Source organism: Rousettus aegyptiacus, unplaced genomic scaffold (assembly GCF_014176215.1).
Source record: "Rousettus aegyptiacus isolate mRouAeg1 unplaced genomic scaffold, mRouAeg1.p scaffold_m13_p_6, whole genome shotgun sequence".
In the NCBI taxonomy this organism is placed as follows: domain Eukaryota; kingdom Metazoa; phylum Chordata; class Mammalia; order Chiroptera; family Pteropodidae; genus Rousettus; species Rousettus aegyptiacus.
This window is the reverse complement of record NW_023416309.1, coordinates 69,122,029-69,145,408: the sequence shown is the minus strand read 5'-3', so window position 1 is coordinate 69,145,408 and position 23,380 is coordinate 69,122,029. Positions and strand designations below refer to the sequence as shown.

Genomic DNA, 23,380 nt, shown 5'->3' with positions numbered 1-23,380 from the left:
AGCAAATACCTTTCAGTAAGAAAATATTTCTAATTCCATCCATTTTACTTAAACATAAGCATAGGTAGCATGGATGTGTGTGTGTGTGTATATGTATGTGTGTGTGTGTGTGTGTGTGTATATACATTATTGCTATTCGAACAAATTTGTATGTTAGATCAATTAAGAATTAGAAAGAAAAGTATTTAACCTTCACTTAGTCTTTCCCTACTACTCTTTCTATTTTTATGTAGATTTGCTTCTGACCTATATCATTCTCCTTCTCTCTGAAGAACTTCTTTTAACATTTCTTGCAAGGCACGTCTACTCGCAACAACATTTTTTTTTTTTTTTTGCCTGAGAAAGTCTTTAGTTCTTTACTTTTGAAGATTAATTTTGCAAGGTATAGAATTCTAGGTTGGTAATTTTTTTCTCTTAACACTTTTAATCTGCCACTTCTTGCTTGCATGGTTTCTGAGATGTTGGATGTAATTATTATATTTGCTCCTCTGTAGGTAAGATGTTTTTTTACCTGTGGCTTTTTTCAAGAGTTTTTCTTTATATTTGATATTCTGGAGTTTGACTATGATATTCCTAGGTGTATTTTATTTTTTTGCCATTGATGTTTCCTGAGCTTCCCGGACCTGTGGTTTGGTGCCGACATCAATTTGGGGAAATTCTAAGTCATTATTTCTTCAAACATTGCTTCTGTTTCTTTCTTTGCTCTCCTTTTGGTATTTCTATTATGCATGTTATATATTTTGAAGTTTCCCACAGCTCTTAGATATTCTATTTCTTTATTTCAGTCTTTTTTCTTTTTGCTTTTCAGTTGTGGAATTTTTGTCATCATATTCTCTATCTCAGAGATTCTTTTCTCATTCATATCCAATTTACTGACGAGCCCATCAGAGACATTCTTCATTTAAGTTATAGCATTTTTGATCTCCAGCATTTCTTTTTGGTTCTTAGAATTTCTGTCTTTCCACTTTTATTATATATCAGTTCTTGCATGTCATCTACTTTTTCCATTAAAGACCTTAGCATAGGGATCATAGTTTTTAAAAAAATATTCCTAGCCTGATAATTTCAACATTCTTGACATATGTGACTGGTTCTGATGCTTGCTTGTTTCATTTCTTCAATCTGTGTTTTTGCCTTTTAGTATGCCTTGTTATTGTAACAAAAATATGCATGTAATGTACTTAGTAAAAGGAACTGTAGTAAATAGGCCTTTAATAATGCAGTGGTGAGGTATGGACAGAATGGCAGTATCCTACAGTCTTTTAGGGAAGCCCTTACCCTTGGACTGTGAACTTCACAAGTACTTCTCAGTTCTTGTTTTTCAGCTTCTCAGGTTTGTTTGTTTATTTGTTTTAGGTGGGACAGGATGGCCAGAGGGGATTAGAATTGGGAACTTTTCTCCAATGTGTGGAAGGCTAGGCTAGATCTTGCTAGAATTGAGAATTTCCTTCCCCCCTGATGAATAAGGCTCTTTTAAAACCCCATTAGGTTAGGCTCTGGTAAAATAATTTTCCTGAGGGTAGGCCTCATTAAGAGGAATAGAATACTCAAGTGTTTTTTTTTTTTTTTTTTAATGGTTCCTTTTCTCTTCCCCTTGCTGAAAGCAGCAGAGCATTTTTATCTGATGTTCACTGTGAGAACTTGGTAGATCTTCTGGAGGTAAAACTCACAAAAGCGTGGAAGCTTCCAATGACTAGGTCCCTTCAAAGTTTTAATTTTCAGACATGTCTATACTGAGCCTCCACCAATTTGTCAATTATAATTCAAGTTTTCCTAGCCCAGCACTGATATCTGTGGAGGTTTCTGCTCTGGTAAGTTGTGATTCTTTTAGTCACCTGTCTCTCCACTTTGGGGGCAGTGGTTTGCCATGTGACTTCACTTTTCTGATGGACCAAAAGAGTTGCTGATTTTTTAGTCTGTTAAGCTTTTTATATGTTGTTAGTGGTGACTTCTTAAAATGGTGACTTCTAAGCTCCTTACATGCCAGACTGGAAACCAGAAGTTAACAATAAAAATCAAAGTTCTACCTTCAACCAAGAAAAAGTATTTAAGAGACCAGTATTTATAAATATCCTGGGGATTTTTAAAGACAAAAATACTCAAAATTCAACGATATCATCATGCAATACAGGATAATTATAAAATATGACAGGAAATCCGAGAAGACTTTATAAAATTGAGAGATATTCTTAAATGAGAAGTCAATGTTATAAAAATTTGAATGTCCCCAAATTAATTTGATTAGAACTGTGGTAAGTTGGTATAATTGTAATAAATGCTTCAAAAGGTAAGAAAAGGTTTCTGAAGTTAATGTGGGAGAATTACTGGCTCTTTGAATTCCATATATTCTGAAATTACGTAATTAAAATTTAGGCACTATATTAAAAATAAATAAAACAGCAAAAAAAAATAAAAACAGTAAATAAAAAACAAGACATCTCCGCCAGAAGAAAATCCAAGTGTATGAGGAATTTCATCTGTGACATTTCCAATCCATAGGGACAATCTATTCTATTCATGAACAATTCCGAGATATCTGCATAGCTCTTTAAAAAAATTTTCTATATCTGACAAATACCAAAATAAATTCCAAATGTATTAAGGATTTAAATGTTGTATTCTCTACTAAACATATATATGGGCATTTATCCTTTTGGTTGAGATGCCCTGAACAGATTAACAAAAGAGGAAATTATAAAGAGAAAAATTTAATAGATAATACTACATGGACAAGCCATTAAAAATGTACAGTACCAAAAAAAAAAAAGTTGTAAGTAGCTTCAAAAGTTAAATAAAAAATGGGGTAAATAGTAGTAGTATTTGATAAAGCCTATTTACTCATCAATCTAAAGAATTCTTATAAATCTTATGTATAAATACATGAAAACTCATAGGGAAATGAGCCCTTATTGTTGACAAGCACTTGACAATGGATACACTAAGAGACAATAAATCTAGAAGAAAGTTAACCTCTTGATAAAACAAAATATAAGTTAACATTATTTAAATTTTCTCTATAAATTTTATTGTGATTAAACATAATTAAAAGGTTATTGTAGAAAACAAAACATTTATGGGTTACATCTTACAGTATAAATTATCCTTCTGGTGGCTATTGACAGTATATATCAAAAGCCCTAATGTCTCAACTCATTATTACCTCTCTAATATTTTTAAGTTTAACTATAAGGAATTGTATAATCAGAGTTAATTTTAACTGTGGATTTTATCCTAAGGAAACAATCAAGAGATAGATATAAATCTGTATAAACAGATGCTCGTTTAAGTGTCATTATAAGAAGAAAAATTTAGAAACACATCCAATAATAAAAACACAGTCTATCCATATATTAAATATCATGTCCATTAGAAAACATGTTTATCTAGGGTTAAATGAGCTACAAGCATTCCAATCCCATTTTTGTAAGCCTAGCAATCATACAAACATGTGCCAATTAAAATAGCAAATGAGCACACATCACAGCAATTGTAGCCATTATCTCTGCTACTGAGATTACAGGTGAATTTGGTTATTTGCTCTGTAGTTTTCTGAGTATGGATTAGTTGCAAAATCAAAAAAGAAATGATGTTTTTAAATTCATTTAACTCTGCTGATTATTAATGAAGGTTTTTTTTTTCTCTCTATAAATAAAATTCACTAACAATTTAGATAAATGGAAATTTGATTTATAGTTTTCATTTTTATTTCTTACTTGCCATGTGGCTTGTTTGGGATCCATATTGTTAACTTAATACAGCAGTAATCTAATTGTAGCTTTAAAAATTCTTTCATGTTCCTGAAGACACACACAGATGGTCTGACTCCTCTAAGATCATCTGTTGACAAAGCTCAAATGCTGAGTTACTGAAGGTGTATTTGATATGGCATTTAGTCCTTCAGGGGGTCCGTTCCTTTCCCGTCTGCAGAACTATTTTTGTCACTCAACCCTTTGTTTTTCCCTGACTTGAAATATCTGTCTTACGACTGCCAGGCTGGTGATGGATGAGTCCTGAACAGTGCTGATGCGGGAATGGCAGACATTAATTCCTCACAAAACTGCTTTGTCTTGAACCTTCGATATATTTGGTAGCCCTACGAAAGCATTCATTATAGGGGCAGTCTGGTGAAGGGGAGCCATCATGGGTGGGCTTAGCTCTCATTTTATTCTTAGGGAAACTTACCATTGCTGAGTCTTCATTTCTTTTGTTTTTTCAGCAAATAATTTTAAGCCCCTAATATGAGAAGAACTTTTGAGACAGGCAAATAAAATCCTTGAACTCTTGGTAGCTACTCATCTGAAATTGGAAGTTCCACTTACCTAAGAGAGTTAGATGAGAATTCTATGTGACATTGTGCCTCTCACCTAGAATCTTCTTAGCGAATAGTAATTGTTTCCCCTTTCTTCATTATTTGAAATTAGACCAAATGTAACATTGACAAATTCGTGCTTAAAGCTCTCCCCAAAACAGATTTCTCCATTAACTCTGTGCTTTATTAACTCTATTGCCTAGTGTACAAGAACTCTTTAAGGATATTCCCCGTGATGACTTGTCTACAAGGATACTGGAAAAGGAAGCAGATCGATCGTCATATCCCAGTTCTCTCACTAATAATAGGTTTAATTGGCAGCTGGAGGGTCTGAGGGTTACGGGGTTGGTACAGATACTTGAGGTTTCATGAAACAGGCTCTTCCTGAAATGTGTAGCTCCTGCTTTAATGCCTTCAGTGTCTGGATCAGCTTTTTTGTGTTCTCACATTTACCCTCAACCTGAACATTAAAGACTCTTCTCTCCTCAACTTAGCATTTCATCTAAAGGTCTTTTATCTGAGGCAACCAAACAGGGAGGAACTTTAGAGATCATACATATGACTTGCATAAATGGGTTCAGAGACATGACATGCTCAAAGATCTGGGTAGTGACAGAATCTACATTCTGCTCAAAATATACTTTTTATTATGCTTCGCTATGGGTGTTTCTGTGAAACTGAAAATTGTTCTTCTCAGAGAACACATTCCAGATTCAGAGACAGCATTAGGTCATTGCTTTCAATGTCATGGAGAATTGAAAGCATAAAACTGTTAACATGAGAGTTGTGTGTGACGTTGGAAGAGACCAGGTTTTGCCAGGTTCTGAATCAGCAGTCCTTCCCCTGCCCACCTATTTTATGCAACTTTCTCCAAATTGGGTGTTTCTATCTCTTTCTTATATGCTTGTGATTAACCAATCAGTATTAAGAAAGAAGGATAGCAAAATAGTAGAATAAAGAGAAGAAATAACTGAATGAGAGAACAAAAGCAGTTTGTACTTGGAGGTTGCTTCACAATGGTGGCACAAACCGCAGAGGTGTATGCAAGTAATTTGCACCTCACTCCCCTATACGAGCTTTCCTAACTCTAGATGTGGCCTGTGTGGTAAAATCTCTGGGGAAACCAATGGCACAGGTGTTGTTTTCATGCTACTCATTCTCCAGAGCCATGGTTGGGAACATGGAAATGTCCTTGGCAAAGTTTATAATATGTCAAGTTTTATTTAAAATGAGATTAAACAATGGTTAATTGTTTAATTAACCATTGGTTGTATCTTCTTCTTCTCTTATGTCTAGACTCATGCATTAACTACTCTCTACTGTTTTATATTTCACCTTGGTTGTGCATTTTACCTTCCATAGGACCAGCTCTCAGCTGACATGTACAGTTTTGTGGCCAAAGAAATTGACTATGCAAACTACTTTCAAACGGTAAGGGTCCAGAAAGGTGACACTACTTATAACCTGTTTGCAAATGTGGGCATGGAACTCAGAGCCCCTTGGTTGAACATGCTGTAGAAAAGAGTGGGGGTTTGACTGTTCTACCTGTGAATAAACACTACCTTTTCTTCTCCTTGTATGGATTTCCCCAAAAACTTGAGAATAAAATTTAACCTCATCTATGAAGGTTACTGAAATCTATGGCAGTTGTTCTCAATCAGAGGTGGTTTTGCTCCCTCTCCCAGTGGACAGTTGATAGTGTCCGGAGACATTTTTGTCTGTCACCTTTTGAGGGAGTTGCTACTGGCATCTAGTGCATAGAGGTTAGGGATGCTGCTAAACATCCTCAAGTGCACAGGACAGTTCCACAACAAAGAATTATCCAGACCAAAATGGAAGTAGGGCAAAGGTTGAGAAACCTTGGTGTATCAAAAAACAAAGAACCGGGAAGAAGATAATTCTGTCCCCAGCACATATTTGATTTTAATCTAGATTTTTGCCAAAGATGATGACAGACTAGTAAATGATAATTGATGTGACCTGTTTAGCTGCCTTTCATCAATGAAAGCAGATTTAAGAGACAGTGTCTTAGTAAAGAAAAAATACAAATTGAAAATAGGGAAGTGATGGAATGATAAGGAAGGAAAATAAAGGAAGAAAAAGGAGAAATCCTAAAAAGTTTAAAATACTTTGATAAGTATATAGAATAGCTGTGGGCTATTAGCAATCTTCTAACACTTCCATCAGTGGATCAGAAGTTCAGACACATTGCTTCTACCCTAATAAAGAGCTGATATGCATTCTTTCCAATTTAAGAACATTTATTTTAAAGTAGTAATATTTTTTCAAGTATATTCCAACTGATTTTACTTGGGAAGGTAATATTCAGTTTTAGAGTTTTAAAATTAATGAAATTTTTGACATACTGCTCTTATCAGTATTTCAGAAGGTTTTTTAGTACTGGGATAGTCAAAATAGAACATCTTGAAGGAATTTGTTCTTTGGGTTGTATCTCTATAACCAAAGCAATTTTACCTTTCAGAGTAGTTGAGGAGGATTGGGGATCAAACCAAAAGTTTTCTGATCAGTTATATCTTGAACTGACTTTACAGAAAACAAAATATATATGTTTACATTTATGTATGTGTATGTACACATACACACACAGGCTAATGGCATTTAACTTTTTTAGGCAAATGGATTTCTACATGTGTTTTTTGTTTATATTTTCCTATTGTTTGTTGCCTTTTGCTTTGAGGATGGGGTCCTCAGTAGGGAAGAATGGCAATGAAGGCAAACTCTCTAAGTCACACTCCAGCTCTGAGGTGGTCCCCCCATATCCTTCATGGTTCTGCATCCCAAACTGCCTTCTTTGCTTCAGTGGCTAAGGAGGAATATGCTCATTATTTTAGATGGATTGAAGAGGGAATGGGGGACTCCACCTCCCTCCCTATAAGACAGCACTTTCATGCAGAGTACCCGCATGACACAGTAGCCTGTGCTCCCCACTCTTTGACAAAGGGTAATGCTTGCTCTTTTGTTTTTTCAGCTAATAGAAGTGCAAGCTGAATACCACAGGAAGTCATTGACACTCTTGCAAGCTGTGTTGCCTCAGATAAAAGCACAACAGGGTAAGTGCTAACCTTCCTTAGACAGGTAAGGGTTGGGAGCCAGCTTGCCTTACCAGATGAGACCATGGCCCAATATTGCCTTCCTAGGTGAGACTGACGCCCTGTATTTCACCCTTACTCTCTCCCCAACAGGGTCACATTTAGATAAGTTGCTATAACTTCACAAGCTGGTGCCTTGATTCAGTGTCAGTGAAGCAGATCACACTCACACACATTCTTTCCTCAAGGGGATGAGTTGGGGTGGAGGTGGGTTGGGTGCATGGATATGTGTGTGGAGATTGTGTGTCACATGCAGCCCAGCAGCTCTGGACACAGCTGGTTAGCCATCCATCTGCCCGGTCCTCCCTGTCTTTCCAAAACCACAAGAATGGATACTTAACTGTGCCTCCATGTCTTTGGTAGTCTGATGAGAATTTGTATGACAAGAAGAAAGAAATATTTCAGCATAAGTAAACATCAGTAACTGTTTTCGTTGACCTCCTTTCTCTCTCCACCCCCTTAAGAGGCCTGGGTGGAGAAGCCCTCATTCGGGAAGCCTCTGGAAGAACATCTCATGATCAGTGGCCGGGAGATCGCCTTCCCCATTGAGGCGTGTGTAACAATGCTGCTGGAATGTGGGATGCAGGAAGAGGTAGGTTTGGGAACAGCCAAACCCAGCCCCTAGCTGGTCCCCTCTTCCATGAGACAGAGCCTGCAAGATCTTCTCTCCTGTTACCGTCTCCATCCTGGCCCCCACAAATCCAAACATGGTAAGATGTGATGCAGCCTCCTCTCCTGCAGAACTCAAAGTGGCCGTGTTCTCTCCTATGAGCGTTCATTTTATAGGAAGAGTGGAGGACTGTGGAAGACTGATACCACTGGCCATGGGGAACTTATAGCCACACTCCAGCCATTCTTTCTTCATATTTAACATGATTTAGGTATGCTGCTGCCGTTGCTGCTATTGCTTTCTGTCCTGCTTCTTTCTCCTAAACCCCCCTCATCTTCTTCATCAGTTCCCTGATTTTAAAAATAGACCTTTTAACCTTTTTGATCATAACGTTTTTATAGAGATCATGAAATATGATCGATAGAGAATTAGAAAGTACTTCTTAAGAGCCACATGTAAAAAAGGCCTCTGAGAAATTGGTGAACTGATATTTTTATTGCTGTGTAAATCATTTCTTAGGAGATAGATCTCATTTTGAGTTTTTTCTACAGGCTATTTTTAAATCTTTATCTTCCTTTGATCTGATCAGCCAATCAATATTTATGTAGAGCATGCTGTGTATTTATTACTGAGCAAAGTATTAAAGAGTAAGATAGGGGTATATGAACTTATTGGGGGAGATGAGTCTAGCATCTATCAAATAAACCTGATGAATCCAAAACAGCCTTTAAGTCAGCACTGGTCATATGGGGCAAACTGAGGGCTTGAGAAGGTGAGGAAGCCAATGAATGTTCACATATGTGTTGACCGCCTCCTTCCTCTATGTCAGGCCTGCTCTGGATGCTGGCTAATCCAAACAAATGAGAATGAGTGTCTTTTTTTTTTTTTTTAACCACATTTTATACCACATTTTTTTTTTTTTTTACCACATTTTATATGCCAGACATTTTCACATGTGTTATCAATTTCAAGATGAAAGTTCTTTGCAGTCTCTGAGGTACAATTTCATGGAGGGAGGTAAACTGGGCCTTTTCTTTTCCTATCATTTTTTTTTAATTATGGAAAATCTGAAACACTTAAAAATAAGATAATGAGCCTCATCACCTAGCTTATGGTCAATCCTATTTCATCTCGACCTCCATTTTCTGTCCCCCAATCCCTCTCTTGGACATTTTGAAGCCAATCTCAGTCATTATATCATTTTATCTATAATACTTCAGTAAGTTTCTCTGGAAGATAAATGTTTTGTAATGTAACAGTATTATTACATACCAAAAGTCAAAATAATTTATCAATATCTTTACATTTCTAATCAATATAAACTGGTGCTTAAAGAACAGATGTCAGATGATCTGGCATCTCCTATCTTGTCCTCTGACTCTTCCATCGGCTCTTTCTGGGCCTTTCTGCCTCTTGTCAGAACTCACTCTCTCACTTGCATTTTTCCCTACTCTGCATCAGCTCTTTTCCTTTCATGACAAATATACTCAGGTTTCCTCTAGCCTAGAATAAAATCTTCTTTCAACCCAACTACTGCCTTATATTCCTTTCCTAAGCTCTTAGGTTTTTTTTTTTTTTGTGCTACCTAATTTCTTAAAATAACTCTCAGCATTTGCTGATTCTTCATCTTTACCACCACTGACTTAATCTACTTTTCTCTGAGTCATCACTTCTGCTCACACCACTGGGCTCAGCCTGCCTTCAGCGATCTCTAGGGACCCTGGATTGCCTAGTCCCACGACTTAGTCCAGCAACTTTGGCCACACTGCCTGTGAAGTTACTACTGTAGCCATCCTTGAAACTAGCACCACTCTCAACTCTCTGATTCCTCTCTTACACTTGTCAGCTGCATTGCGATGATCTATTAAGCACCACCATCCCAGCCCTGCCCTCTGCTCGCTCTAATATTTCCTGGGGCATAAACAGCCTCTCCTAGAGCTCACCTGAACTTCATTGGGGATTCAGGGTCCTCACTCCTCCTTTGGGCTTCACTCCCATGTTTGCTGCCATTTCTTCAACATTACCATGCAGATTTTTCTCTGATGCCCCCAAAACTGGACTCACTAACTAAACTATCACCTTCTCCTGATTTTTATCTCAGTTACACAGTCAAGAATCTGAAGGCTTGTATTTGACAGCTCTATTTTTTTCTCTTTGGCATTGTCTATCACCAAATGCTATTGCTCTTCTTCCATGTCTATGGCATGTTTTTGTGAGGATCTAACCCACTTCTTTAATGTGTGCTGTAGCTTGCTCTCTTTGTCATAGCAGCCTTACTTATGTTTTAATCCAAACATGTTTCAGGAGCTTCCTCACATGTATGCCACCGAGCTTTGGACATCTATTTATCTGATATACCCCATAATGAGAAGGGAGTTAACAATCTTAGCAGGCCCAAAATTCAGTATTCTAGACCAAGAACATTTTCTTCAGAAGGAACCTGAATATCTGAATGGCCATAAATATTAAAGGAGCAAGGAGTATTCTGCCAGCCTGTTTCTCAGTTTGTGAGTTGAATCACAGAATCCAAGGAGCTAAGGAGGTGAAACAATACAGGAGGTCTTCAGCTCATGTCTAACTTACTTGTCTGTGACTTAGGGATTTCTTTCAAACTCTGACCTGCATTCGTTTCTTCTCCCAACATCCACACACCCTGTAGAGCTATTCATATCCAACTTCCTAGGCCAGCCAAATCTAACCATGTCTCAGTCAAATTCTACTCCAAAACATATTATAAATACACAAGAAGTCTAAGTGCCCAAATTTTATTTTTTCAGTGACTACTAAGATAGAATAATGAGTCATCCTATACTACACGCTGGGAACACAACAATGGGCAAGGCCTAGTTCCTGCTCTAAAGGAGGACACATTTAGAAAACACACAGCTACAATGTTGGTAATGGTGTTGGTAAAAAAATGCATCTAGGAGAATTTGGGGGAAAGGAGTGCAGCCCACTGACCCTCAATCCTGTTGGTAGGGACTCTTCCGAGTAGCTCCGTCTGCCTCCAAGCTGAAGAAGCTGAAAGCTGCCCTGGACTGCTGTGTGGTGGATGTGCAAGAGTACTCAGCAGACCCCCATGCAATTGCAGGTGGGCACCCACAGCCCCTTAGTAAGGTGCTTGCTTGTGCTGTAGAGGCTCATGGGGAAGGTGTGAACATGGAGCGTGTGTGACCACATGTCACAGGCACTTGAGACAGTGGCTCTCTAATATGCTTCAGATGTGTTCACTCAAGGCCCAGTGTTAGGCCTGGTTGCTATGGCCTCTTGAAGGAAGGTCTCCCCAGTGTACCAACAGAAAATGAGGTATCGGTGGGAAATAAGAGATGGGGAGGCCAGTGTAATTGTCAATGCCAGTCCAGTTGACATGCCAGAGCCTCGGATCCATTCATGTGGGAAGCTACTATTTGATCTTGTTGTCTGGGTCAGGGAGCCCATCCCCACATGTAACCCACATAGGTAGTGCTGGCTGATAGAATTTGTCTCTGCAATATCAAAGTGGCTCATGGCAAATGTTGTATTCATGCCCAGGAGCTTTGAAATCTTACCTCCGAGAGTTGCCAGAACCTCTTATGACCTTTGAACTCTATGACGAGTGGATTCAGGCTTCCAAGTGAGTACACAACATTTTGGAGCATCTTGTGAGTTGGTGTTTATTTGGAAGTATTTATTGAAATTGTGAAAGCATGTAACCTATGCGCTAGACGCTCCATTTCTTGGTATCAGTCGTGGAGAAGTATGTGTACATGTGCCCAAAGAAACGTGTACAAGGATGCATGTTGAATGCAGCATTATCTAGAATAATGAAAGCCTAGAAGTTACTAAATGTTCATTGGTGGGGGACATGGGGAGTGGCTGAATAAACTATGGTATATTTACTCTGTGACATACTCTGCAGCAGTTAAAAAAATAAGTAGAACCATTCATGCTAACATGAAAAGGTATAAAGATTTATTGTTGAGTGAGATAAAGCAAGTTAACCAGGACACATATGCTGTTCTGTTGTTTGGTTAAAAACAAACAAGTAAACAAAACACTAAAAACAATAGAGTTTTAAGAGTGCCCCTGTATATGTGTAAATACATAAAAGAAGGTTCCAAAAGGGCTCAAAGGCAGATGGTAGCGATTCCTTCTCAAGAAGAGTAGGACAAGGGAGTGGTCACAGTAGACTTTATCTGTACCTGTAATAGTTGCAAATATTTTAATAAAAACTAATTGATAACTAATATAAAAACATAACATATGGGCAATGGACACTTTTCTACTCTCCTGAAGATAAGCCTCAGTGGGAAGGAGACAGGAAAAAGGCCCAAGACTCTAGTCATGTAGCAGGAAGAGGGAAAATATGAAGAGCAGGGAAAGCCACAGCCATGCCACCTATTATGGCTCCAAAGCACAATTTTCCTTTTTGCTTCTTGAGTTCTTTCCTCACTTGATGCATACATTAGGATTGACTGTAAGCAAAAGCTAGTTTAAGTAAATGCCCTTATTGAGAGGAATTGATTTTCACTGAGTAGTGGACATCAGAGAATTGGCACCAGAGAGTGGACAGTAGAGATGAACCAGAAAAAGGAGCTAAAGGAGGGGAAGAACATTTTATGAGAACAGGACTAAGCTAAGTGCCCATGAAAGGACATGATTTCTAGAGCTCTTTAGTCATGAGCTTTAGTTGTAAAGAGCAGCCAGCTTAGCCTGTCAGAAAGAACACTGGAATATGTATCTGCTTCTGTAAGGTATCGGTGGGAAATAAGTAAAGCCAGGCTAGTGTGTGTGGAGTTAGAGAAAAGTAGCTCCAATCAAGTTCCATAACGCTATTTTGTTCTATGATAGACTAAAGATTATCCTGAAGGGTGGCTGAATAGATGTTCTTATATCTCATTGTGGAGAGTGCACGTTGAGTTCCATGGTGATATAAATAATCATAAATGATGCTTTTCGTCAAGTGTTTGTTAGAGACTTGGCATTGTTCTAAGCTCATTATACGTTTTTTAACTCATCTAATTTCACAACAACACTGTGAAGTGGGTTGTGCTGTTTCCCCTATTTTACAGATGAGGAATTTGAGTCATAGTGCAGATATGTCATGCCAGGTTATTTGCCATCTAATAAATGGCAGGATGAGGATCTAATTCCAAGGAGTCTGATTCCAGAACGCATGTGCTTAACCATGGCACTTGATGCCTCTTTAGAACAGCACCGTGGTTCTAGGGATGAAGTGGAGATAAGTGTGAACATACCCTTTGATGGAAACAGTCCCTTTTAGGTATTGAATGGCCAAGTGATCTTGATGAAGAAACCGAGGACAGCCTGCTGCTTCAGGATCTGAGAGACACTCCTCATTTGCAGAGGTGGGTCTCCAAGAGGAGATAGGAAATAGGAACAATTCAGATGTCTCAGAGCTCAGTGTCTTGGAACCAATAAAAACCAAGGCTTTATTCCTGCCCCTAGAGGGTATGTGCATCCTGCCTATAGACTCCAGGAATGACTGTGACTGCAGTCACAATCTCTAAAGAAATTAATTTTTTCTTAGAACAGCCATTCCAACCCCCTTTGGCATCAGCCTCCTGGGAGACTTTTAAGATATCAGTGCCTCAACTTTTTTCCAAAGATTCTGATTTAATTGATTTGGGTACCTTGTCTCAAAGCTCCCTAGGTTATGGGGTTGATACCACTGATATTCAGTGAGACTGGATCTCACCAAAGAACCACACTGACCCTAACAGGGGCAAACTCCACAGGACACAGCCAGCTCTGTCACAGGATGGGACGTCCAGGAGTCAAAGCTGGAGCTAGGGAAGCAGCAAGAATAGACGTTAGGGATCCCCAGGACAGTGCAAGATGGTCTGAAACTCCAAGGACTTGTCTTTGCAAGCCACATAAATGCTTCAATGCTGAAGTCATTCAGAATAGAGATGCAGAATAGCCCAGAGGCCAAGAGATGCCTGAGAGAGGATGCAAGAAGGACTGACACTCCAGTCAATGCTAGGACACCTTCCTCAAGACAGAAGTACCCTCACCTTTGCATTGGCAATGCCCTCTGATGTGACTGTTGCCAAAACTTCTACCCTAGGGCTCCTTCTGATTGTTTGGGCTATACCTTAAATATAACCTCAGAGAGACCTTCCTGTGTCATGACCTGTCCCATCTCTGGGTTCATTCTCTGCTTAAAACTGATGGCCTGGCTCATGGCTCTGTTTGTGTAGCTGATGAGATTGTGAGCTTTGAGAGTGATGACATCTCAATTGCTCACTGCTTCCCAGCCTTCAGGACAGTGCCTGACACACGAGAGGCACGCAGTACATGTTGGCTGATTTTTACTGAATGAAAGGTCTTAGCAGCATCTTCCTTGTCAGCTTGGAAAGGACCGAGGAACAGGACAGCAAACAGGGCCTGGTGCTGCAAGTGACAGACACGTCAGCAGCTGGTGGAGGTGAGAGCAGAGGCAGTGGCAGTGGCAGCTGCAAAGGCTGACATTGATCAAGAGCTGAGCCCTTCGTACAGATTCCCTTTCAAATCTCTCACACGGATGCTGTGGGGGAAGTCCTCTTACTAATATCATTTACGGATGAGGAAAGTGAAGTTCACAGAGATTTTATGATTGGCACAAGATTACAATTAGGATGAAGTTGAGTCTTCATGGCCTCCCTACAAAAAACCCTCTTTGGCTAGCTTTTGGTCAAATTATGACTACTTGAGATATGAGCTGTTACTTTTCCATTTCTAAATGGGAGGTTTAGTTGCCCCTTCAGTTTCCAAGCAAAAGTTTAATCTGGATAATTGTTTACCTTTTCCTCAAGGTTGAACTGTGGTCAGGTTCTGTGGGAGGACCTCTGGGTGCCTGAGGTGTGGGTGATGGTTGCCACCTTGCCTTGGGCCCTAGGTCATGGGGTCAGAGCTGCAGCATCACCCAGTTCGTGTTTTCCTTTCAGTTTTTCTGGAGAAAAGGGTATTTGGGCATAAGGCTTTTCTACCTATGTAGGCCTTGATGTAGATTTTCATGAAAAGTATATAGAGAACATAGTCCTATTAGTAATTTCTTTTAATCTTCCGAAGGCATATAAATAAAGAAACCCTTAGAGCAAACCTTTCTTTCGTTCATGGGCATTATGCATCTCTGAGTTATGTCTTGAAAGGTCAGATTTCCTTATGTTCATAATGAGGTCATAGAACTTACTTATTCAAAAGGGATTTGCTGAGTGTCAATTAAATAATATCCATTGAACTGGACAATATGCTGCACTGTGGTGTGAAAGCATTTGAACTCCCTGACTGGTGCCATGTATCCTGGTTTCCATGCCATAATTGCCCTCTTGACAGCACCATGGTCCCACTTACTCTAGAACAGGCTTCTGGCCTCTGCCCTGCTGCCCCCACCTGCTACTCTGGCACACATTCACCTGGGACATATGGCATGTGAAGGGGAAGTTTCGTTAAAATAGTACAGGACCAAACAGAAAGAGAACATAGAGGGGGAAAATAGTAACCAAACATTTAAAAAATAGAGCTTGCTGATATGATCATTCGTAAAGGTTAGCTCTTTATTCTCAAATATCACAATGACTGGTGAATATGATTGCCAGTGAGACTTCATTGATTAGAGCTCAATCATTGGCTTTTCCTATTAATTTTCCAGCATCCAGGAGCAAGACAAGAGGCTTCAGGCTCTGTGGAATGCTTGTGAAAAATTGCCCAAGGCCAATCACAACAACATCCGGTAAGTTGACACTGGAGATGCTTGAGTCAGGGTTATTTAAGCCCCAGACACACAGTTTCCTGGCTAAAGATCATGGTGACTAGCGTACACAGCATTTCATGGTGTTCAAAGTGTCGTTAGCATGCATGGTCTCTTTCCGACCTCAAACAACCCTATGAGGTTGTTAATTACCATTTTGCAGAGAAAACAGACTTAAAGGAGCTACGTGACTTTGGAGGCTGCCTAACTAGGTATTGGCTAAATCATTTAAGTTCTTTGATTTGCAAGGAGCAAAGATGAATGCAAGTTATTTGAAGATAGTGGGGATTTATTGTAAAGAGAGGTGTTCATGGGCACCTCGGAGAAAATAACCAAACCTGGAGCTGGACTTAGCTGGTGTGCCCTTGAGCTAGTATTCTGGAAGAGGCCAGGAGAATATTCTCTAGTGCTCCACCCTTCACCAGCTATTTTTCCACATCTCTCTCACTTTTCTTGCGACCACCAGAGATTTCACTTCCTGCTGCTCTGCAGATCTTTTCTCTACCCCAGCTTCTGCTTCTTCACACTTTCTGCTTCCTCATCACTTTGTCTTGCCAGCACCGCTCCTGGCCCTGCCACCTCTCCTGGTGTTTTCTTGAGATACAGATTTTCAGCTCCTGCTGCCATCTGCCTGATTATTTCTGTTTTCCTGTAAAAAATCCTGAGTGACGGTAAGGAGGATCCTCAAAAAATCCAACATAGAATTACCATTTGATCCAATAATTCCACTTCTCGGTATGTAGCCAAAAGATTTGAAAGCAAAGGCTTGATATTTATACACCCATATTCATAGCAGCATTATTCACAATAGCCAAGAGGTGGAAACAGCCCAAATGTCCCATTGATGGATAAGCAAATAAACAAAATACACAAATAGTGCATTATTCAACCTTAAAAGAGAAGGAAATTATGATACATGCTACAATGTGGATGAACTTTGAGGACATTATGCTAAGTGAAAAAAAGCCAAACACGAAAGGGCAAATACTGTATGATTCCACTCATATAAGACACCTGGAATAGTCAACCTTCATAGAGACAGAAACTAAAATGGTGATTGCCAGCAGCTGTGGGGAAGGGAAGACTGTAGGGGGTATCATTTAATGGGTATAGTTTTAGTTTGGGATGAAGAAAAAGTTCTGGAAATCGATAGTAGTGATGGTTGCATAACGATGTGAAAGTACTTAATACTAGTGAACGATATATTTAAAAATGGTTAAAATGATAATTTTTATATATATTTTACCACAATTAAAAAAACAAACAAAGAGCGAGAGTCAGATCGGTATAACACATTGAGTGTTACTAACTGTAATTTAGGACACCAGCCAGCTATGGACTGATTGCAGTCAGCTGACTTCCCACGTCCTGGTCCAGGTGTCTGTGGCCTCTTGAAGACTTGGTCAGGCGAGGCTGTGAGTGGATTCGGCACAGCAACAGCTTAGAGACAATGTTATCAGACCTTGGGCATGGTGATCTTTCTTCTAGGCTGGCAGAAAGTGAGTAAACAATTTCTGAGGGAGCCACTTCACTGCAATCCAAGCAGAATGGGATCAGAAACAGCCTCTCGTAACTGAAAAAACACAGACCCTTGGGTGCTGAGACCTCTTGTCTCATTTTGGCAGATTTGTGGTATGGTTTGCCAGAACTGTGTAGTGTACTTCATTTGTTCATAGCTTCCTCACTGGTTCTTTTTTCTTTTTTTTTTATGATAGCTTTATTGAGATATAATGCACATTGTACCCCTTTAAAGTGTGTAATTTTGTGGGGGGGGTTGTTTGTTTTTTGTTTTTTGGTTTTTTTTTTGTATAATTGTAGAGTTGTACAGCTGTCACCACTACCTAATTTTAGGACATTTTCATCACCCTAAGACAAAACACTATTCCTATTAGCAGTCACTGCTCATTCCCCCCAACCCAGTCCCCAATAGCCACTAAGCTACTTTCTGTCTCTATCTCTGTAGATTTGCCTATGTTGGATAGTTCATGTGAATGGAATCGTACAATATGTGGTGTTTTGCGTCTTGCTTCTCTCACTTAGCATAATGTTTTCAAGGTTCATCCATGTGATAGCATGTATCGGAGCTTCCTTGCTTTTTGTGGCTAAATAATGTTCCATTGTACAGATAGACCACATTTTATTTATCTGCTCATCTGTTAATGGATATCTGGGTGGTCGCATTTTTGGTCGTAATGAACAATGCAGCCATGAATATTTGTGTGGATCTATTTTTCTTGAGAATATCCCTAGGAGTAGAATTGCTGGGTCATATGCTAAGTCTTTAACTTTTTCTTCATTGTCTCTCTCCAGAAAGCCCCACTGAGCGGAGCTCCAGAGGGACCAGGGGATACCACCCCTAGCATGTAGATGTCCCTGGCAGTGGCACCTAGACAGTTTGCTTCTCGCCTCTGCACACAGGGAGGATGGCCAGTGACAGGTTTGAAAAGAAGGAGGAACTTTAGGTCATTATTTACTGAGTCCAAAGCAATGATGGAGGATTTCTCTGGCCGGATGTTGACATATAGTGGAGTGAGATCAGAGTCTCATGTGTCCTGATACATGACACATCTTCATCATATTATAGGATATATGACTCTTTTGTCAGTAAGATGTGCTCCATGAGAAAAGTTTCTACCCAGTGCTGGGGAAACAAGGCTGGTGTTGAGCCTTTAGTTAAAGCGGGTCTTTCTAACTTCCTTCTAGGTATTTGATCAAATTTTTATCCAAGCTGTCAGAATATCAAGATGTAAACAAAATGACTCCCAGTAACATGGCTATTGTGTTAGGACCCAACCTCCTGTGGCCGCAAGCGGAAGGGTGAGTACGGGAAGGAAGGGGCCTAAGGGTGATGTTTGGGGCTGCAGGGGCCGGGATGGGATGGCTAGGGCCCAGGTAATCACCAGTCCCATTTGTTTGTCAAGTCACAATTCTACCTTGGCCTTTACCTTTTTTTAAGCTCAGGAGGAGACACAAAATTCTACAGGTCTTTCCATTGATAGTCTCAGAGCTGTAGATCTGCCAGGAGTGTCTTCTCTAAGCTAATCTAAGTCAGTATCAAGATGAAAGGAAAAGGGATATGGCAGACCAGGCAAGGCAGATTCTCAAACCTCCCCAATACATATCCCAGCATCAGGATCCATCCAGAGGGACAGAGGGCCATTTCAAAAGAGAGAACAGTTGGAAAGAGGATGAGTCTGGCAGCTATGAGGATCATACCTCATGTTGAAAGGTGCCTCATACTTTATGATGTGTGCATCTTACTCATTTGCTTATTCATATCTTTACATGTTTCCTATAAGGAGGACTTCTTTGGTTATCACCATCCTGTAGATGAGGAGAGGTTCAGAAAGGTGAACCTCTTCCCAAGAGAAATCCTGCTCTCAGACCTAGGTCTGCAGTCTTCCAGTCTAGGCCCCCTTCTCCAGTTGTGGGGCCAGGTGTGCCTCTCACTCTGCCTTGGCTGGTAACTCTGCTCTCCTGTGCTCTGTGCTTACAGGAACATCACGGAGATGATGACCACAGTTTCATTGCAGATTGTTGGGATCATCGAACCCATCATCCAGCATGCAGACTGGTTCTTTCCTGGGGGTATGTGGTGGCATCCAGGTGTGGGAGCGGGAGTGGCTAGGGGAGAGCAGAAGTGCACTATGAGTTTTGAACCTTTGAAATCAAGTACCACTGCCCAAAGGTGTTTGTTTTATTTTGTTTTGTTTTGTTTTATAATCCTTTACACACACACACGTACACACACACACTCAGGTATGGGGATAGAGTTGTGGTAGTTTTCTACTCTTTATCTTGAGAGTGTCCACTGCCTGTACCAACCATGTCCATGAATTTTTCTGGTCTAACATCCACACCTGGTTTCTTTAATCTATAAATCATGAAATGATGGTACAGAAGGGAAAGACAGAGTCTCTGTTTTATAGTTTGCAGAGGGAGGCGGAGACCTGAGATGAAGGGGACTTTTATTTAGGGTTTATGGATCATCTGTGTGCCAGCCTTTTGTTATTCTAAAGTGTATCCTTTGAGCTTCCCTTGTCATGTAAAGGTGGGGCTCAAACGCAGTGAGATTCTTTTTTGTAACTGGTTCAAAATTAGACTCTAAAGGCAGCTACCTAAGAGGGCCTTTCATAAATGTTCTTAGCCATGAAAACACCATTGCATAAGTATGACTCCCAGTGGTGAAGACTTTGAAGAAACAGCAGTTATTATGCTGAATTCTGTGTTCCCTTAAAAAAAGGAGGGGCACCTTCCCTTATGTTTAGTAGCATTAGGGTATAATGTTAATAATTCTTCACTCTGTCTATTAAAGGTAATCAATTAATACTGACCTAACAACATCAAAGAGTTAGATTATCTGTATTTTGTTTCATGTATTTTGACTGTGAAAGCTCTTAACTGCTAATCATATAAGAGTTCTTCTGTTGATGACATAAAGTTGGGTGAGGGTAAGAAATCAGAATAAACAAAGAAAGGAGATAGAAGTTGAAAGCATGATTCTGTAATTTCTGTAGATGAGCTAATGCATTACCATTGCAGATAAACAGGCTCAGACTACAAAAGGATAAGATGAGCATTTCCATGTGTCCGTTAGATAGCCAACAAACACCCTTAGTAACCCTATTAAAATTTCTAGTTTTAATCCTTTTTATTTTTTTCTCTTTGATTTTCCAGAAATATATCATCACCTACAAATAGTCGTATTGCCTCTTTATTTTCTTGGCTGATTCCATTGACCAGCCCTTCTTCAGTAGCATTAAATACCAGTGGTAGAGTGGGCATTGCCCTTTTTTCTGATCTAAGACTGTCCTGGTGTTTCCCTCTTGACCATGAGGTTTGAAGTACTCATCTGTACCTTTTTAACTAAGTTTGTTTTTAATCACAAATGGAAATTGCTTTATTAAATGCACATATAGTCTTAGGTAGATGAGCACATGTGTTCACCTATTAATATGATGAATGATATTAAGATGAATTATTATCAGTAGATGACCTAACGTTGAATCATGGGATCAGATTCTCTAGGGGTGAAGTATAAAGGGAAACCATCTCTGCTCATCACTCTCCTGCCCAGGAAGGGTGTGACAGACCAATGGATCATGTACACCCATTTTTTCTTCCCCACAGAGATAGAGTTCAACATCACAGGGAATTACGGGAGTCCAGTACACGTGAACCACAATGCCAACTACAGCTCAATGCCCTCCCCAGACATGGACCCTGCTGACCGGCGCCAGCCTGAGCAGGCCCGCAGGCCCCTCAGCGTTGCCACAGATAATATGATGCTGGAATTTTACAAAAAGGATGGGTATGAGTTGGTGTCCCTTTCTCAGCATTGGGGATTGGAGAAGGGAGGGGTTGAGATGTAACATAAAAACCAGATTGACAGGAAGGCTGCACATAACAAGCAGCTGTGTAGGTGACTTGTAGCAATTAAACTGTTTCCTCAGTCTTGATGCTTCCATCTGTGCTCTTTGGGGTGAGTTGTTTGGCTCACTTCCCTCACTCTGGGCCAGAGGCAAATGCAGCCTTTTGAGCTGACAGTTGTGGTCCATATTGATTAGTTCTCATGAAAAGAAAGAAAAGATGGTCAACAGGGGGAATGAAAAAAAAAAATACATAAACAATTTGTTGTGACTTAAAATTTGTAAGTGTATGCCAGTTTTCAAATCTGATGATTTTACTTTGATGATAGGCCTGCTCATTTGCCTTAAGCAACATTAAACAGTATCTTTAATGCATAGTTTAACATGTCCAGTTTTAGTTTCTTTAAAACAGAAAACCTAAAGCTTAAAGCACTCTGAGTACAATATCCTTATAAATTTTTAAGATTTTTCCCATCTTTTATGATTAACACCTAAACCTACTTTAATACAGTTGTTACAAGACTGCTAAAAGCATTCAACTGAATTTGCATAGGAATAACCCTCTCATACTCATATTAAATCAGCTTACATAGTATATAATTGCACAATATTCCCATAATAAGTAAAATGGGCAAAGACAGGTTTCATAACAAACAACTGATTCATGGTAAGCATCAGCCCAGCTGCGGCAAGCAAAATATGTAGATTTCTGAGTGCTCAGCAAGCTGAAGGTGTCAGCTGGTGTGTCTTCCAGAGGAATGGGTGCATTGGTTGGTCATGCAAGTCAGCTGAGTAAACTTTGGCTGGGAATTAAAAGGCACTACTATAAAATAAAATTTAGCAACTGCTGCTTTAAAACAAATGGGATCATAAAGCACCAACTGGGAATATCAGAAATTCAGACAATTGCAAGTATAGCAGCTACAACCTTCTGCTTTCCAGTCAGACCACTAGGTGACTAGAAAGCTCCCTTCGTTTGAAAGGCATAAGGCCTAATGGGCTTCAGAGGAAAGGTTGAAAACCCAGGACTCTAGAGGTATATGAGTCTTACTTTCTGCCCCTTTCCTTTTCTGAATGGGAGCTGGCTTTGGGGACCTATACTACGTCTTATGATTTTGGAGATGTGTTCAGAAAGGCCAGTGTCTCTGCTCGTTACCTGACCCACCAGATACTTTATCTGTGAACTGATGGGGGTTGTTTGTTGTTTTTATGTCTAGTGGGGAAAGAAAAACTGGAAAATCTTAGAAGTTGAAAGGAGTAGAGGGAATTTCTTAAATCTATGAAAAAGAGCATACTTAGAAACCTGATCTTTGTATTATGAGAGCAAGTCAGACAGAGATAGAGACAGAAAGCATGCAAGCAAATATATTGGAATTTGTTTCACTTGATTCCTTTGTAAAGTACCTCTAGCTGAGGGATACCCTGAGGGGTTCAGTTCTGATAGTGGCAGGGTCATAGAGCAGCGGTCCCCAACCTTTTAGACTGGCACTCCTATGAGAATCTAATGCCTGATGATCCGAGGTGGAGCTGAGGTGGTAATGCTGGTGCTGGGGAGCAACTGTAAATATAGATGAAGCTTTGCTCAAGGGCTCGCTGCTCACCTTCTGCTGTGTAGCCCTGTTCCTAACAGGCCACAGACTGATAAGAGTCCATGGCCCTGGGATTGGGGACCCCTGTTATAGAAAACTCCCCTGGTACCCAAGTGTTTCTGCATCACAGGTGTGCTCCTCTGTCCTCTCTGCCAGACTTCATCTGATCTCTGGTACCCTCCAAGAGCAATCCAGATGACCACTGAGATAGTTATCACTCTGGAGTTTTGGGGTATTCAAAGTCCACTGGCCTCCATAGCATGCAGGCAGATGTAGAAGCTCAAATGATGATATGTTAGGCAGATGCCTCATCTCTGAGAAAGTTCTCTTGCTTGAGATGCATTTGAAAGTTTTCAAACTACCTTTACCCCTTGAAACACTGACGAATTAAAGCTCACTTTATTGAGGTTTTTTGGTGAGGTGAAAGAAGAATGTATTGAATTATGTCAATAAAGCTGTTACTATTTTAAAAAAGGAAACTTGGGGAAGGAAAAATGAAAAACATTTTCCTTAGCTGATGGTTGCTATGTCCTAGATTTCATACAAGGTAGTTTAGCCCTGATCCCAGCTCCTGGCTGTGGTCCTGATGACATAGAGAACTGAGTTTCATTAGCAAGTCCTGGGGTCAGAGTTAGAAGTTCACATATACATTTTTCATGAT

At 39.9% G+C, this 23,380-nt stretch overlaps 1 protein-coding gene across 5 annotated transcripts in view; it reads left to right on the top strand.

Annotated features, from left to right (window-relative positions):
* ARHGAP44 (Rho GTPase activating protein 44) overlaps window positions 1–23,380 on the top strand; it is a 181,106-nt gene that overhangs the window by 135,308 nt on the left and 22,418 nt on the right. For all 5 annotated transcript variants that reach the window (XM_036223806.1, XM_016158063.2, XM_016158065.2 and 2 more), the window contains exons 8-16: window positions 5,672–5,740; window positions 7,299–7,380; window positions 7,884–8,011; window positions 11,009–11,120; window positions 11,561–11,642; window positions 15,663–15,743; window positions 18,465–18,578; window positions 19,258–19,349; window positions 20,892–21,072. In XM_036223806.1, coding sequence (XP_036079699.1) covers window positions 5,672–5,740; window positions 7,299–7,380; window positions 7,884–8,011; window positions 11,009–11,120; window positions 11,561–11,642; window positions 15,663–15,743; window positions 18,465–18,578; window positions 19,258–19,349; window positions 20,892–21,072 — 941 coding nt within the window. The remainder of the gene's footprint in view (window positions 1–5,671; window positions 5,741–7,298; window positions 7,381–7,883; window positions 8,012–11,008; window positions 11,121–11,560; window positions 11,643–15,662; window positions 15,744–18,464; window positions 18,579–19,257; window positions 19,350–20,891; window positions 21,073–23,380) is intronic.